General features: G+C 44.6%; 2 protein-coding genes across 4 annotated transcripts in view; one reads left to right on the top strand and one right to left on the bottom strand.

The window, feature by feature from the left end:
* The window catches only part of UMAD1 (UBAP1-MVB12-associated (UMA) domain containing 1), a 145,188-nt gene extending 131,891 nt beyond the window's left edge, over positions 1-13,297 (bottom strand). For 2 of the 3 annotated variants that reach the window (XM_019508469.1, XM_019508471.1), the window contains exon 1: positions 13,207-13,297. The gene's annotated coding sequence lies outside the window, so the exon portion shown is untranslated. Of the gene's footprint in view, positions 1-3,502; positions 3,769-13,206 lie in introns of those variants that run through there. The other variant, XM_019508470.1, reaches the window with a different exon arrangement.
* A 30-nt stretch (positions 13,298-13,327) lies between these two features.
* The window catches only part of RPA3 (replication protein A3), an 11,342-nt gene continuing 7,513 nt past the window's right edge, over positions 13,328-17,156 (top strand). Inside the window, exons 1-3 of the mRNA XM_019508472.1 lie at positions 13,328-13,541; positions 13,720-13,794; positions 15,810-15,918. Of these exons, the coding sequence (XP_019364017.1) occupies positions 13,443-13,541; positions 13,720-13,794; positions 15,810-15,918 (283 nt within the window). The 5' untranslated portion in view covers positions 13,328-13,442. The remainder of the gene's footprint in view (positions 13,542-13,719; positions 13,795-15,809; positions 15,919-17,156) is intronic.

Raw genomic sequence — 17,156 nt, 5'->3', positions numbered from 1 at the left:
AGACCTGGTGGGATTCTACCCATGACTGGGCAGTAGACACAGAGGGCTACACGCTATGCAAGTGAGATAGAGTGCTACACACACACTCTTTTTCACCCTACTCTATGTCAAAGAGCAATACACATCCTCAATGATCAGGATGGGGTCAAAGGAGGGGCAACCTGAGGCACTGTGGGTAACAATGCAAGGGGGTCGTGGGGAAAGGGACTTGATAGTGGACTTCTACTACAGACTGCCTCACCAGGGGGGACCAGCTGGACCAGGAATTCTCAGGTCGGCTCACAGAGCCTGTAAAGTCAAGGGAAGTGGTTGTCATGGGTGACCTAAACTACCCAGACATCTGCTGGGAGGAGCAGTCAGCCAGGTCCGACTGCTCACGTAGGTTCTTAGCCAGGATACAGGACCTCCACCTAACCCAGGAGGTGCATAGTCCCACCAAGGGAAATGCCTTGCTGGACTTGGTCCTTGCCAGAGGCGATGACCTGGTGAGGGGTCTGCAGGTACTCGACCACCTGGGTGACAGTTATCATTGCCTGCTGGAATTTACTATCCAGCGCAGGGTGGTGAAAGCAAACAGTAAGGCAAAAGTCCTTGACTTCAGGAGGGCTGACTTCAATGAACTAAGATTAGTAAGAGGCCATTGGGGTCTCGGACCTTCAATTAGATGGGAGTCCAAGACGGGTGGTTGTTCCTCAAGGAGATGATACTCCGAGCTCAAAAGGAGTCAGTTCCAATGCGCACCAAGGGGGGGCAGGAGTGCTAAAAAACCCCCATGGCTCAGAAAAGGCATGCAGGAATGCCTGAGGGGAAAAAAAGGAGATGTACAAACAGTGGAAGCAAGGGGCTGTCACCAAGGAGGATTACACCTCCATTGCTCATGATTGCAGGGAGGCTGTTAGGAAGGTCAAGGCAGAGATGGAGCTAGGGCTAGTGACCAGGATTAGGGATGACAAAAAGTCCTTTTTCAAATACATAGGGAGTAAAAAGAAGGCACCGGGTAACGCGGGGCCCCAACAGGACAGGCTTGGCAATCTGGTGATTACAGCAAACAAAAAAGCTAGCCTCTTTATTGAATTCTTTGCCTCCATATTCCTAAACAGGGACTGGGACATTTCCCCACCTACAATTACGGATGGACCCAGGGGAGGAACCACCATGCCTAAGGGTCAGGGATGACCTAGTTAGGGAACTTTTGGAGGGGCTGGATGAATTAGTAGGTCCAGATGCTCTTCACCTGAGGGTGCTGAGGGACTTGGTGGGGGTCATAGTGGGGCCCCTGGCACGGCTGTATGAGTGCTTGTGGGGCTCTGGCCAGGTACCAGAGGATTGGAAAAGGGTCAAAGTTGTCCCCAGTTACAAGGAGAGAAAAGAGGACCCTGGCAATTATAGGCCAGTCCTTGGGCGACCTTTGAAAAAATTATCAAGGAGCACATCTATAAGGGCCCAGCAGGGGAGGCAGTGCTCAGTGGCAACCAACATGGGTTCATGGAGGGCAGATCCTGCCTGTCTAACTTGGTTTCCTTTCATGATCAGGTCACAAAGTCCCTGGATGAGGGCGCAGAAGTGGATGTTGTCTTCGTGGACTTTAAGAAGGCCTGTGAGACTGCATCCCACAACATTCTCCTACAAAAAACAGGTGACTTTGGCATTGATGCCTACACAGTCAGGTGGGTGGCAAATTGGCTAGATGGTTGCACCCAGAGAGTGGTGGTGGACAGGTCGTTTTCAACCTGGAGGGATGTGGGCAGTGGAGTCTCCCAGGGCTTGATCCTGGGGCCTGTACTGTTCAACATCTTTATCAACTATCTGGATGTGGGTGTGGAAAGCACGCTGTCCAAATTTGCTGATGACAGCAAGTTGTCGGGCAAGGAGGCAGCAACACACCTATAAGCTGGGGAACACCCTTCTTGTCAACACAGTGGCAGAAAGGGATCTTGGAGTCACACTGCTGACTCCAGGATGAACGTGAGCCACCAATATGAGGAAGCAGTCAGTAAGGTTAACCGCACCTTGTTGTGCATCTACAGATGCATTACAGGCAGGTCCAGGGAGGTGATTCTTCCTCTCTGTATGGTGTTGGTCAGGCCACAGCTGGAGTACTGTGTCCAGTTCTGAGTGCAGCACTTTAAAAGGGATGTGGCTAGCATTGAGAGGGTCCAGAGGAGGGCCACTTGCATGGTCAACGGGCAGCAGGTTAGGCCCTATGAAGAGAGGCTAAAGGGCCTGAATCTATTCAGCCTCCACAAGCGAAGGCTGAGAGGGGATCTGGTGGTCGTTTACAAACTCACTGGGGGGACCAGCAGGAGTTGCAGGAGGCTCTGTTCCTCTGGGCACCACCACTTACTACGAGGAATAACCGCCACAAATTGTTAGAGAGCAGGTTCAGGCTGGACATCAGGAGACATTACTTTACAGTTAGGGCTGCCAGGCTCTGCAATGGCCTCCCAAGAGAGGTGGTGCTCTGTCCCACTTTGGGGGTCTTCAAGAGGAGGCTGAACAGATATTTGGCTGGGGTGTTATGACCTCTGCACTCATTCCTGCCCGGGGCAGGGGGTCGGACCTGGTGATCAGTTTAGGTCCCTTCCGACCCTAAGCACTATGAAACTATGAGGCAGAGTTACATTTAGTATGCAATTAACCAGAGCACACTGTTACAAAAGCAGAGAGCAGGGCTGAAAGAAGTGGAGGGAGCAGTGGGGAGCACTTAAATTGTTCATGTACTTAACAGAGATGCAGACAAGCAGAGTTTGGTACAGCGTAAGCAAGCAGCAATGAATTGGAACAGGAAGCTTACTGGGTATGCATACAAGTGGAGTATAATCCACTGCTTTAGATTTAAGTTAGGTTGGAATCATTCTTTTCAAAAGGAAGTATGAAGGCCAAGAGAGTGAAAATGCATTGGGAGCCCACTGCCACTTAAGTGTTTGGAGGAAAGCCTAGTTTAATTATTTTATGACTACTGTCATATTTTTAGTAATAATAGAAAATGTTTTTGGCCTCAATGATTTATTGACCATTAAATGCTGATTATTCACCACAGCATCATGTAACAGGCTATTTGTATGTTATAGAATTGCCAAAGGCCACTATAAATCAGATAAGAAAAAAATATATAAAAATGTAACCTTTAGCTGTCTGGAGTACTATGAATAGTATATGGTAAAAAAATCTTAGGAGTCAAAGGCAGATGTCAATACATAAATAATTAATTTGTGGGATATTTCAGTGGTATTGGCCAGATTCTGCACTCATTTTAACTGATGCAAGATGGAAGTAATTCTTTTAGTGTCAAGAAGAGTTATATTAGTTTGCATGAGAAAGTAACCAGATCTATTGATCTAACAGGTCTAAATCAAGAACACTATTCTCCTGGATCTTGTTTTATTTCTCTGCCTTGTATATTCTATGAAGAGAAGTAGGATAAAGAAAAAAAAAATCACATCAGAAAAATATTAACATTTTCATTTCCATGAATATCAACAAAATAGAAAGTTATTTCTACCTCCTGTGTTACACACCAGGAACCCCTACACAACGGCCAACGCGGAGGCCAGCAGCTAATTTCTTTCCTGCTCCCAGGGAATTACAATTAATGTTGTCATTTCTGTAGTTCAAGTGGTAGAAGTCTTGCTACTGTTCTGAGGGTTCAGGTTTCCTACTCTGCTAACAATGATGATTATGATGTTGGTGATGATGATGCATGAAGAAGGGATTATTCCAGAGCACCCTAATGTTTGTTTTTATTCCTTTTCTTCCTTCTAAAGATAACTCGAAAATTACATACCAGAAAGGTGTTAAAAACAATTAGGCTGCAGTCAAGCACTTGAAAGTTAGAAAATACCAAATTGATGATAGCCATGAAAACCCTAATTCCCCTCCACTTCAGGCAGAGGCAGTTAACAAATATCATCTCACCTGCCCCACACACATTCACAGAAAAAAAATCACATATTATTCAATGCATGTATGAGGGGCATAATTAAAGTTGCACAGCAACAATAAATTGGCGATTTCCTAACTTTCATATACTTAAATTTGCTAAATATATAACTTTAAAAAGGGGAGGGTTGTTTGTTTTAAAGAAACAAATAGTTTCAATTCTGAATAAATGGGCTTTAAAATATAAATTGTTAAATTGAAATAGTGACATGGAAGGGGGGGGGGCGCATTTTAAAATGTATTTCAGTGAGATTTGTGATATGACCAACATCATATAGAATGAATAAAAATTGTTTAAAGGAATAGTATTTAAATCTATTATTATTTAAATTGGTTAATCTCCATGGTCATATTTTTTACCTTCATCTTTTATACTGCCATGTGGGGAAAAAGTATACAAGTGTTCTATATATCTTAGTTTTCCATATTTACAGAATTTCTGATTTTACAGGGTCTTTAAAAGAGATTTTGGTTACACTTTCCCTTGGAGTGAAAAACAAATGATCTTTACTCTGTGAACAGCACGTGAAACATAATAAGTAGACTTTTTTGCAACTCCCCACCACCATCTTTAATACTGCAAACCTCTGTAATTCACAATTGTTAAAGGGCTTCAACTAAGATGTACTATTATTCCATCAGGGTTTCCAGTATGAAGTCAGTGGAGCTTGTGACACCAAGGCACTTAGCTTAGACCAGTGAGTCTTAACAAGGGTGACATGGCACCCTATGGTGCCCTGAGATCTTTTCAAGTGCTGCAGGGTACTACACTGTTACATGTGCAAACATGATTCACAAGATAAACACAGAGATTTCAAATCAGAATCCAGAGTGTTGCAAGCTCACTGAGCACCCAGTATTGTAGCGGACATGGTGAAGGGAAGGGAAGACTTACCCTTCCTAGGCTACTGCTGCCACTGCTGAAAACGAAAAGTTGACATTTTTCAAGGGATGCCTCAAGTCTAAGAATGTTGAGCACCACTAGCCTACATTTTTTTACAATGATGTAGAGTCATTTAGGAACCTAAAAAGTTTGATTCCAACACGCTTTAAAAATTCTACCCTTAGACAGCTAAATGTGTGTTTAAGCTCTCACCTTTGAAAGTTTTATTTGAGAAGAATTTAAAAAAAACATAATAATCCACCGTTAAATTTACTGAAAGCCTAAATAATGTTTCATTAACACAAATATTTTGTTCTAAGTGATAAAAATGTGATGGCCCAAACATTTGATGTGATGGCCCCTGATGCTGGAAGCACACATTTTGCTGAAACCATGTAAATGTTGCTGCAGGATGAAGGCCTTAACTCTCACACTTGTAATATTGATAATATTTATGCCACTAGTTGCACCTTAAAAACAGATTAATTTGCATAACTGACTCATCTGCATGCGTCTAACATAGCAATAAAACTAACTTTCTAAATTTATTTTGATTTAAATTCTGATTTAAAAAGCCAAAACAATAACTTGTGGAGGGCAGGGGGAAAGTGACTTAAACTAGCCCATCTTTTAAAATGATAAAATATTGAAAGAACGGTGTATGTAAACAATCAGGCTTAAAAAACCCCCTACCATTCTGAAAAACAATTGTGCAATTCCCTAATGCAGAGGTTCCCAACCCCCGGGTCGCAGCCCGGTACCGAATTGCTAAGGGTTTGCTGCTGGACCAGAAGTCTGGAAGTGACTGCATACAGCAGACCGGCAGCCAACCCTCTTTTATACTGACTTTTATCTTTTCCCTGATAAAATTCAACTTACTGAGTATAAAAAGGGTCGGCTGCCGGTCTGCCGTATGCCAGTCTGCAGTTTGCCGGTCCGCAGTCGCTTCTGGTCCACTGTCTAAAAAGGTTGGGAGAATCACTGCCTTAATGCTTCTGGGAACTTAAATTGTCCACTTCTCCTTTGAGATGCTTTCATTTAAAAAACTAAGAACTCTTACTGTACCTTGATCCATTGCCACTTTGGTACAAAGTGGAACATGTGCACAGCTTTTTAAAAAGAAAAATGTTACTAGAAAACACTGCCTAAAAGAGTCTCATAAACATTCCTTGAAGGAATATCCACTGATATTACAGTAAGTTTTCACCTACCCAGCAATCTACCCTAAGGGTTGGAAAGAGTGAGAGAGAGTAAAAGTCACTTAGAAGTCTCACATAAGATTACCATTTTTTTCTCCAATACACTCTAAAATGCTCTTAGGCAATACCTACCTTCATAGATAGAAAACATGACACAAGGTAAAGAAATAAGAAAGTCACAGACAGCAGGCTTGTTACTGTCTGCTATTTAGACTAAACACAATTATTGAATTCAAAGCAAACATGACCCTACTACAAAAGCCAACACAAAAACAAGCACATAAAACAATTTTGAAATGAGTTTCAGATGTGCTTCACTGAATTGAAGTGATAGCATTTTACTCTCCAAGCTAACTTGGTTTAAAAGCTCCATACACAGGGAAGAAGAAAACCTCTCAAATCTCTCTCTCTTTTGAAAAACATACTCCTGGATACCTGACACATGGAAGGTATTGAATGTTAGCTGATTTTTTAAATGAAATCATATTTTCCCAAGCAGGAAGCAACTGTGACCACCTGAAACCTGAGATTCTGCTCCTGCCTTTGTTTCAAGGTAATTTGCATCATCACAGATCCTCACAGGAGGCGAGAGGCTCCATATCAGCTACAAACTGACTGCCCAAAGGAGTTTTCCAGCTACTGACTCCTCTGTGAAATCCTATGAAATACGAACTTTCATTTCTACCCAGGAGAACTTTTACAATCTTTTCTCCAATGCCTGATGAAGGGTGTTTGTGCCTGAAAGCTTGCAACTAAAGACTTTTTTGGCAAAAATCTTGTTGGTCTAATAAAAGATATCATCTCTACTGCGAGTCCTAATTCATAGTTTCATAGTTGGTAGGGTTGGAAGGGACCTGAGCAGCTCATGAAGTCCAACGCCATGGGCAGGAAAGGATGCTGGGGTCAAATGACCCCGGCAAGATGTCTATCCAGCCTCCTGTTAAAGACCCCCAGGGTAGGAGCCAGCACCACTTCCCTTGGAAGTTGGTTCCAGATCCTAGCCGCCCTGACTGTGAAGTAGTGATAATTGCCTACTTTTCTTTAACCGTTAATATACTAAAGCCACCAAGACACTACATAAGTAGCCCAAATGAATTCAAGTAGATTATTTACATGCTTAAACATAAAATATTGCACCTAAGTGTTTGCAGAATCAAACCTAGCTTCTCACTGATGTATAGCATTATCCAACAACAAGTAGACTACATTTTCAATAGGTAAAATCTAAGACCGCCCAATTTGTGTGGTGTTTTAATTTCAGACTGGGGAGACCTGAAAACCCTTTAACCACAGTCTTCTTTTGATCTGGTCAGTTAGCCCAAAGCAGCTAGAAACACCTACCACAAGTCTGCTACTAAATGCCATTAAATGAAGCTATCAAAATCTATAAAAACAGATTCACTATAAATGCTATAATTCAGTCTTTTCCCTGATAAAAGTCAACTTACTTGAGTAAATTTAACAACTAGCTTAAGCATAGTTTGTGTCATTAGTAAAAACATGTCAGAATAATATCCTGTTCTTTGTACTTTTGAAGGTGTGGTAAAACTATCCAGACCTCATGAAAAAGACAGCATCAGGTATTACAGGACACTGACACTTGCCTGAAGCAAAGGCTCATTACAGTCCCTTCCAGATGGAGTCAGCTTAATTTCCAAACAAATTCTGATACTGCAAATGGTTCATAAAGGTAAAGCCTCTTGATTTTACAACATGCACACAACAAACAGACACAGTGAATAACAAATTTCAGAAGATCCCTTCTTTTCAGAGGCCTGACTATTGAAACTTCAAATTAACCCCTTTCCTACCGCTTCAGGTATAAACATGTAATAAAAACACTGCACATTTTCCAAAGAATATTTTAGTACTATTCACAGTGATTTGAATCACTGTCCCAAACTGACTCAGCTGAATCTGATTTGGAGATTTGGCCACCACTGAATGGGCTGAATCTCCAAATTAAACAGGCCCCATCCCCTGCCTGCTCTTCCAGCCATGTTCCAGCATCCCAGCTCTTTAAAAAAAAAGCCCTGCACTCACCAGCTCCTGCCAGGTGAGGGGCAATCCCCGCTGCCCCCCACTGCGTGGGGGGTTCTGCTACAAGCCCCCAGCAGCCGGTGAGTACAGGGCTTTTTTGTTTGTTTGTTTTTTTAAGAGCTGGGAACTGGGGTCATGTGTGGCAGCCATTGATGAGGCTGGGAGAGCGGGCAAGGGCTGGGGGATGGGGCCTGGAGGGGGTCCCCCCATAGTCCCCCCCCGCCCATTACTTACCAGCACAGAGTCTGGATCCAGCTCTCTGCAGCTGTGAGTGGGGACTGCCCAAGTCTCCAAAGCTCTCCAAATCTTTTCTGAATCAATTTAGAGAGCTTTGAATCGATTTGGACCTTTTTACTGGTCTCCTGATTTGGGTCAAATCTCCTCCGAATTGAATCAGCACCCAAAGCTTCGCACAGCCCTAGCAAGCAAAACACGCCAACAGGACCAAAAGCTAGCAATTCCTACTAGCTCAGACAGACCGTCGACAGAAAATAAAAATACATTTGATTAATTTAAAATTATCCCCCCTCTATCGAGACAAGTGATCAACATCCATAAGTCAACATATTACTATGAGTAATAAAGCAAGATATTAACTCTGGCAAACCTAGGAGAGCAAAATTATGCAATTACACTAGTCACACTTAAAGTTGGTATTGACTAAGCAAATTGTGTTGGTCTAACTAAAATACATATCATTTTTCTTTTTAACCTGACAAATAAAGTTTTGTTTCTTTTTAATAAAGAAACATATAATGTTAATTCAAGTGAGCCGACTTGTACTACAGGTTCTAAAACTTCCTAGGATAAACTGTAGCTACACAACATAGCTAGATGTCAGGGGAAAAGACAGGTACATACATACTGAGGATGCTATTGTCCAAGCTCTTACAGACTTCCTATTTCTTATAAGTGAAATGAAAATATGGTAAATCTTTATGTTCTGGGACAGTGAAAGAATATGCCAGCAAAAAAATAAAAAAGGAGAGAAAATCTAGTAACAGTGGAAGAACAGTCATGATGACATAAATACATTTATTAATAATACATAATTATTTTCTACCTATCGGGACTTTTTACTATATTTCATTTTCCCTGAGCCTGAGGAAAGGCATGTGCGTCCAAAAGCTTGCAGAAAAAGATTTTTTGTATGACTTTTTATTACACCAACTAAGAGGTATCATCCAAGAGTATGAACCAACAGTTCTAGAGTTTTGCAAATCTACATAATACAAAGACATTTCTGTTAGGGTTGTATGAAGCTAGGTCGCTGATTTCGTTCGGAGAAGATCTGGGCCAGTTTGGAAACTGAATCACCAAATCCGAATTGAATCGGGAGACCAAAAAAAGCCTCTGAATCAATCTGGATAAGATTCCGAGATTCAGAAGGCAGTCTTTCAGGAGGACAGAAACTGAGAAGAGGGATGGGGAGCACAAGACTGACATCTGTAGCTGGCCAGCGACTGTGATCTTTCCCCAAGACCCCGTTCAATCACAGTGCTCTGGGGGAGGGACGTAGAAACAGCATATAAGCCTGTTTGCAGCCTTTCTGTCCCTTTTGTGAGCTGTTTCTGCCTGAGCAAAAGAGGCGTGGGTGGCTAGTCCAGAAACAGATGAGCAGGCAGAGATCTAACCAGCACTGGGAAGGCCCCATTACAGTCTACCAGCCCTGCTGTTTTCATCCGAATCTGCCTTAACACATACAAGTGATGTGAGTTTTGCTTTCAACAGTTTGAGGTGCAGTTTCCCAGAAACCTGTGCACCTATCTCCTTGAAACTTGGCAGGCTTCATGCCCTCATAAGGGGCTACCATCAATGTTGTTTTCAGCCAAATCTACCAAAAAATGACAAATGTATAGGTATTTCAGTGATTCCCCATTATAGTCTATTGCCAAATCACCGAATCTCTTCAAATCAGCGCTGAATCCTTCCAAGACAATGATCTAAATCTCCAAAATGAATCACTGTCCTTCAAATTGGCCGAATCTGAATCAAACACTTCCCTATTTGCACAGGCCTAATTTCTCCATGCAGCATGGAATTTACTGCAGGAGGAGATAACAGATAGTTGAATTGATCTTAAAGAAGGGAATTGGATAATTTTGTAACAGGTGTAAATATACAACCTACATTAAGATAAATAAATTGATCAAAACAGTAGTTCTCAATCTCTCCCATACTAGCACCCCTCTGGGATTCCTATTCAACAAAAAAATATGGAACATGCAAGTTGTTTACAACCCTTAAGTTGCAAACTGTGCCTTAGGGCATAAAGTGAACATAAAGTAAATGTCCTCTTTCCAAATCAGACAGCCCTGTACAACTGTTTCACTATATTATAGTATTTATTGCTGTGAGGCATGCAGTATTGGGTACTACACCTGAACAAAACAGAGCACGCTCTGACTACAGGCTTCATTTGTTATTAGACCTACCACAAGAAGTTTGCATTCCCGAGAAACACCATAAAATAAACTTTAGCTCTTAGAAATCTACGCTAGACAAGACACTTGTGCAAAATGAAGACAAAGCAGTAGGTAAGGAAGAAGAGATTAAAAAAAGAAGATCCCCAGAAAGTTTAAACATAGCTATTTATGTAGTATTTTACAGAGGCAACACATGAGAAATTGTTATATCCAGGTCGAGGGGGGAAGGTGTCTGTGCGTATTTGCACGTAAAAATAAGATTACAGAGGTAATTTTTAAAAATTAGCAATGAGGTAGAACATGCAGCCCCAAAATGGTAGCAAGAGGCCCCTGGGCTCCCCTCCAGCCATCTCACTTCACCTTCTCCAATTTCTCTTGCCACAACAACAGGTAAGGGACTGGAGTGCCCAAGCTGTAAATGCAGCAAAGGAGCCAGGCTGCCCACACTGCAGGTGGATTCTGTGTACCTCCAAGAGCGAGAAACAGGCACTGAACCAGTGGTGGCATGTAGGAGGGGCACATGCTGCCCCTGAGCATGCCGATGCGCCCCCTGACAGGCTGTGCTCCCTGCTTAGGCTATGGGGGTGGGGGGCAGGGGGGAGCACTAGTGTCGTGTCCCCCCCCCCCCCGAGTGTGTCAGCTGGGGAGCAGAAACACCAGATGAAGTGCCACAGCTGTTTTCAGGTCGGTGAATTGGCTGCGGGAGACCCCCCGCTTGCTGACTGGTTGCTGGGGGGTGGCACATGGCCTCCCCCACCCCCGACTAAGGTGGCACGAGTTGTCCATACATTGAACACATGGTGGGGTGGGGGGCAGCCAGGCTGCATATGCAGTAGAATTGTGGGGGCAGGGAAAGGGAGTACTGATTTCACAGCACACTCAACTGGAAGGCTGGGCTACCCAGTTCTCTCCCTACTCCCAACTGTGCATGTTGTGTGCAACTCTTCATCCCTGGCCAAGATGGGGGAGCCAAGCTGTGCTGCAAAGGGGTACCTGTGTGGAATGCACAGCAGGTGGGAGGTGTTGCTTGCACTGTGCAGGGCGTGGGGATGGGATGGGACTGGTACTTAACAGCCCAAGTGGTGTGCAGCCCCCAGCTGCCAGACACTGAACAGTCCTGAGGTAGAACAATGGAGGAATAGACTTCAATAACGGCAGTCAGAAGCTTGTATGATAGTGGTGTGCAAACAGACAGTAAAAATTCCATCGTGGTTTTTTTATGAAAGGAAGAGAGGGAACTCTTTCAAGCATCAAGCCCCAATCTGGAGCAAGAAGAATGCATTTCAACCAAACACACTGCCCTCAGTGGTTGGAATTCAGTCTATAGTTTGGTCTCCACTAGTTTCATGCGCTACAGCTGCACTTTCACAAAGAACTGTTCTGATGCATTTTTTCCACCTGCTTTATCTTGACATATGATGTGTATTTAGTCATTTTAATCCAACAGCTTGGTGCCTTACCCTCCTCTCCAACTGGCTGGCATTCCCATTATGTTTAAAGATTTAAAGCAGAATGAAGCCTTGGAATGCAAAGACAGACACTGTCCCTGTATTGAGTGGGAGCATAAGAATGGATATGAGAAAGGGAGAAGATAAAGGGACCATAAGTAAGGTGTGGGCAAACTCTGAAACAGGGGTAGGCAGCCCCCAGCACAGGTGCCAGAATGTGGCGCTCAAAGGCATTTTGCTTGGCACACGTACCTCTGGGTGGATGACAGGGAAGGGGCTGGGGCCACGCAGCAACAGCAAGGATTGGACCCCTCATAGCTCCCCCACCATCTGCCCCTGGCACGCCAACATCATACAAGTTGAATTTGTGGGTGTTTTGGGCACTCTGCCCAAAAACATTGTCAACCCCTGCTCCAAGACATGAAGCAGCAATGCAGAGGAAAGGTGGCTTTATAATTAGGCACTGAACTAAACATTCTGGAAGACCCCTGTTCAGTCTCCAGCTCTGCCTCAGGTTGATGCTGGTAAGTCAGTCTAAAACACCAGTAGCTAATTAATTCTCTACCTGCTTCACAAGGACGATACGACTGTAAGGATAAAATTATTTAATGCATAAAAGATGCCTGGCTGTCAAAGGGAGGGAGGGGCAAGTATTCTGGACAGACAAACAAGGGCCAGCGCTTCATGCGTCTTGCACGCAGAGCCCTCATTATTACCGGATGTGGGCACAGCAAGGCAATGTTATCTGCAGTAAATCAGACAGGTTACAACACAGCAGCTCGTAATCTTTTTTAAACTCAAGGCCAGCTCTCAACAGACTTCAGGCACCCCAAGAAGTTGCCGGCTCTTCCTTTTCACTCTGTTTCTGACTACAGCAAAATTACAGAGGGATGGGTACCTCTGGAGCAAAGCGCCCAAAGGGCGGATGGGGAGCAGGGTGCTCAGCCAGCACTAAGGAGATCCGAGTGGCCCACCAGCAGGCAGGGCAGGAGCTGATGGAATGATGACGGAGTTACTACGCCGAGCAAAGCAAAGACAACGTCACGAGGACGCATCTGACGAAGCAAGTCCCGCGCCTAAGAAAGCCGAGGCAACGCCAAGGCCCGGCCCGGGGACGAGGCAGGTGGCAGGACGGGTGCGGGCCGGGCCAGACTTAGGCGGGGCAATAATGGGGTCGGGTCCCCGCCGCCCCCCGCAGCAACGTACGCGAGACGCGGGGGGGGGGCGGACACTTGAGCCGGGCGGAGCCACGCGCGCGCGCTGCCACTCACCGCCTCCCGCCGCCACCTCCACTTCCGGGCCGCGCCGGCGCGTCGCCGTGACGCAAGATCCCCGCGCGCCACCTGGGAGCCGCTGCCTACGTCACCGCGCCCTCGGGCTGGGGTTTTTTTTTTTTGCCCGTGCAGCCTGATTGGCGTTCGGAGCGCCGGCCCCACCCCTCCCCGGCGTGCTTCCGCGTTGCCGAGGTAACCAGACGGCAGCGGCGGGGCGCGGGAAGACGCTCAACATGGAGGATGTGCACGAGGGCCCGCGGCCGCGCATCGCTACCAGCCAGCTCGCGCAGCACGTGGGCCAGCCCGTCTGCTTCGTGGGCCGCGTGCAGAAGGTACTGTCACTGCCCGGGACCTGGCGGGGGTCGCGCATGCGCCGCTCGTTAGACCGAGGCCTCGCCCCTCCCCCTCCCCGCTGGAGCCTGGCTGGGAGGGGAGTGGGGGGTTGCGCCGGCAGCACACGGGGAAGCCCTAGTTAGGAAGGAGTGACGTCACTTCCTCCGTCTTCCTCAGATTCACCCGAGCGGGAAAATGTTTGTCCTCTCCGACGGTGAAGGCAAGAGCACCACCGTGGAGCTCAGCGAGCCTGTAAGTACCTGTAAGCCACCAACCCTGCAACAGGACTGGCTGCCAGACCTGCTGGGGTTACCTGCACCAGGGCTTCCTCCTTGGTGCCTCCCATGGGCTGGGCAGCAGCTCTGCAGAAAAAGACCTGGATGTTTTAGTGAACAGTAAGTAGAATATGAGCCATCAGTGTGCCCTTGCTGCTGAGAAGGCGAATGGCATACTGGGCTGCATCGGTAGGAGTGTTGCCCACAGGTCAAGGGAAGTGATTCTTCCCCTTTGTTCAGCACTGGTGAGGTCACTGTTCAGTTTTGGGGCCCCCACTACAGAAAGGATTTGGGCAAATTGGGGAAGAGTCCAACAGAGGGCAGTGAAAATGGTCAGGGGGTTAGGGACATGACTTCTGGGGAAAGGCTGAGGGAACTGGACTCATTTAGTCTGAAGAAGAGACAACCAAGGGAGGCTTAGTAGTAGCCTTCAACTTCCTGAGTGGAGGTTACAAAGAGGATGTGGCTAGACCAGGCTTGTTCAACATGCGGCCCACCAAGCCGTTTTCTGAGGCCCAAGGTGCTGCAACAGGAAATCAAAGTAAACACTGTTTACTTTCGTTCCCATCCCTTGTCCCCACCCCAGCCTCTCAGCAGCTTCCTAATTGGGGGGGAGTCCTTTGGCCGGCCCACTGGGTGCTAAAAAGTTCATGATCCAGCCCCACATTCAAAAAGTTTGGAAACCCCTGGGCTAGACTTCTCAGCGGTGGCAGATGACAGAACAAGAAATAATGGTCTCAGGTTGTATCAAGGGAAGTTTAGGTTAGATATTAGGAAAAACCTCACTAGGAGAGTACTAAAGCACTGGAACAGGTTACCCAGAGAGGCTCTTGAATCTCCATCCTTAGATGTTTTAAGACTTGGCTAGACAAAGCTTTGGCTGGGATTATCTAGTTAAGGATGGTCCTGCTCTGAGCAGGGGGTTGGACTAGGTGACCTCCTGAGGTCCTGTCCAACCCCAGTTTTCTATGATGCTGTTTGCTGGAAGCAGGATAAATTTTGGCTGGAAAAAAGCTTAATTCTTTCAGCAAGGAGGCACTTTATTGGTATGATCTTTCCCTTTTCTTTCCTCTGCTTGTTATACTTTGGGCATTTAAAATGTATTTCCTTACTGGCATCTTTTCTGCAGCATCTGTACCAAACTGTTTGAATTCTTACCAGATCCCTGCTTAGAATGCTTTTCATACTTCCAGTAACTGTCCTAGCCTGTTAGACTAAAAATAGTTCTCTAAAATAAAAAAACATAATCACATTTAAACACTTACGATTTGCATCTTTCTCCTGGTGAATATTAGGTGCTGCAGTTAAATTTCCAACTCCTCTTCCCTTCATCAGCTGTCCATTTGGGCACTAACAAGTTCTGTCTCTCTTTCATGTCCACGCTTTCATGTTTTCTGTGATAAGTTTCATTTAATAGAGGGATTTTTCTGATTGGCATATTTTATAGATTCCTCTATTTGTACTCCTGCAAAAAGCTATTAGTGAAAATCCTTGACTAAAAGACTTCTCATAGCCTGTGCACTCAATTACAGTTTCTACCCTCACAAGTATAGGAACAACCCTCATAATACACCTCGAGGATACACAGTATTTTTCTGCTTCTGTACCAGCTTAGAGAGAGCATTAACCAACCTTTAACAGAGTTTGGACAACCCATCCATGCTTCTGGTCACCGCTGCTCTTTGTGCCCACTGCTTGGGTAAGGGGTTAAATACTGTAATGTGATGCTTCTTTTAAGATGCATCATCTTTTGTTTATTTTCAGGACGATACTAAAGCCAGTTAGAAAACTACTGATCTCGTAAAATTGTGTTTGATTTTTAGACTTATTTTTCAGCAGTATTTTGTTTTCATGAAGTGGAGCAAACAAGCAGTTGCAATAAATCAAGCATTCCATTTTTTCAAGTTCCAAACTGATACTGGGTATGTAACTAGTTGAGTACAAAATAATAAGACAACTGTGACAGTAATGTGTTTTCTGTATGTTCACCAGTTAGATGAAGAAATCTCTGGAGTCATTGAAGTGGTGGGAAGAGTAACAAATCAGGCAACTATCATGTGTATGTCATATGTCCAGTTCAGAGAAGATAAAAGCCCTTTTGGTAAGTAAAGATGTCTTAAGATTGAATGTTGTTTTACATTCTAAAAATTATTTATAAAGAAGAGCAGAGGAAAGATCTGCTTTATGAATATACCCCTGCCAGGAAAAAGGATAGAGTAGCTGTTTCCAGAAATCTGTCTCCTATAGAGTTGTTCTTGAGTTAGTGATCGTAATGCAACTATATGCAATATCCTCATGGGAAATGCACCAAAATGAACAGCAAGGATTGATTTAGAGCTAGTCAAAATGAATCTAAAAACTGTTTAAAAAGGAAAATCCTGAAGTCCTAGAACAAGTATGGGGCTATCATGTAACCTTGAATTATGCATAATTTCTTTAGTCCTGAACAGAAAAAGGAAACAGGCAAACTGTATATTATTAGTATTATTAGAGAGAGAGAGAGGGGTGCAAGATTGTATTCAGTCAAATATATTCTTACACAGGTTACTGTACCACTCCCATTACTGGTACCCAAGCAGTGCACTATTCTGCATATAGAAATATCTGTTTCTCCATTCCCTAGTTCAGTCGATTTGGTTATTGTCCTTTTGTCTGGCTTCCCCACAATGGACAGCAAGTTGTTTAGCTCTTAAATTTTAAGAGACTTAAGTACTCCTGACTTGAGTGCAAATCACCACAGCTCCTGTAAAGGAAAGTCCTCCATAGTTTGTTAGAATTACTTTTTATATCTACAAAATGTTTTCTGAAGGAGAAACCAGGAGCTTGTTCCTTTTTTTCCTTTTGTTTGTTTTTAAGCTTCTAGTAGTCTCTTCTTGTGCAAAGCCAATCAAAAATAAGAGGCAAAACTAATGCGATTGGGAACTTGAGAGGGCAGAAATAAATGGTTCAGTTTATTGGACCATTCCTTTCACCTTGGAAAATGACTAATACTGGTGTGTCTTCATTTGACATTTGGCTTGGGGCAGTAAGTAAATTCCTGATTTGAAGAAAGGTCTGAATAGTCATAGACTCATAGAAGTAGGGTCGGAAGGGACCTTGTAGATCTTCCAAGTCCGACCCCCCGCCTGGGTGGGAGAAAAACTGGACTCAAATGAGTCCAGCCAGGTAGGCATCGAGCCTCTTCTTAAAGATCACCCGGGTAGGAGCCAGCACCACTTCCCTTGGAAGTTGGTTCCAGATCCTAGCCGCCCTAACTGTGAAGTAGTTCTTGCAGATGTCTAATCTAAACCTACTCTCCAATAATTTGTGTCCATTATTCCTTGTCATGCTAGGGGAAAC

The sequence above is a fragment of the Gavialis gangeticus genome, unplaced genomic scaffold, assembly GCF_001723915.1.
Source record: "Gavialis gangeticus isolate Ggan-Ray unplaced genomic scaffold, GavGan_comp1, whole genome shotgun sequence".
Lineage (NCBI taxonomy): Eukaryota > Metazoa > Chordata > Crocodylia > Gavialidae > Gavialis > Gavialis gangeticus.
Note: the sequence above shows the minus strand (reverse complement) of the source record. Positions and strands in the feature narration are given on the sequence as shown.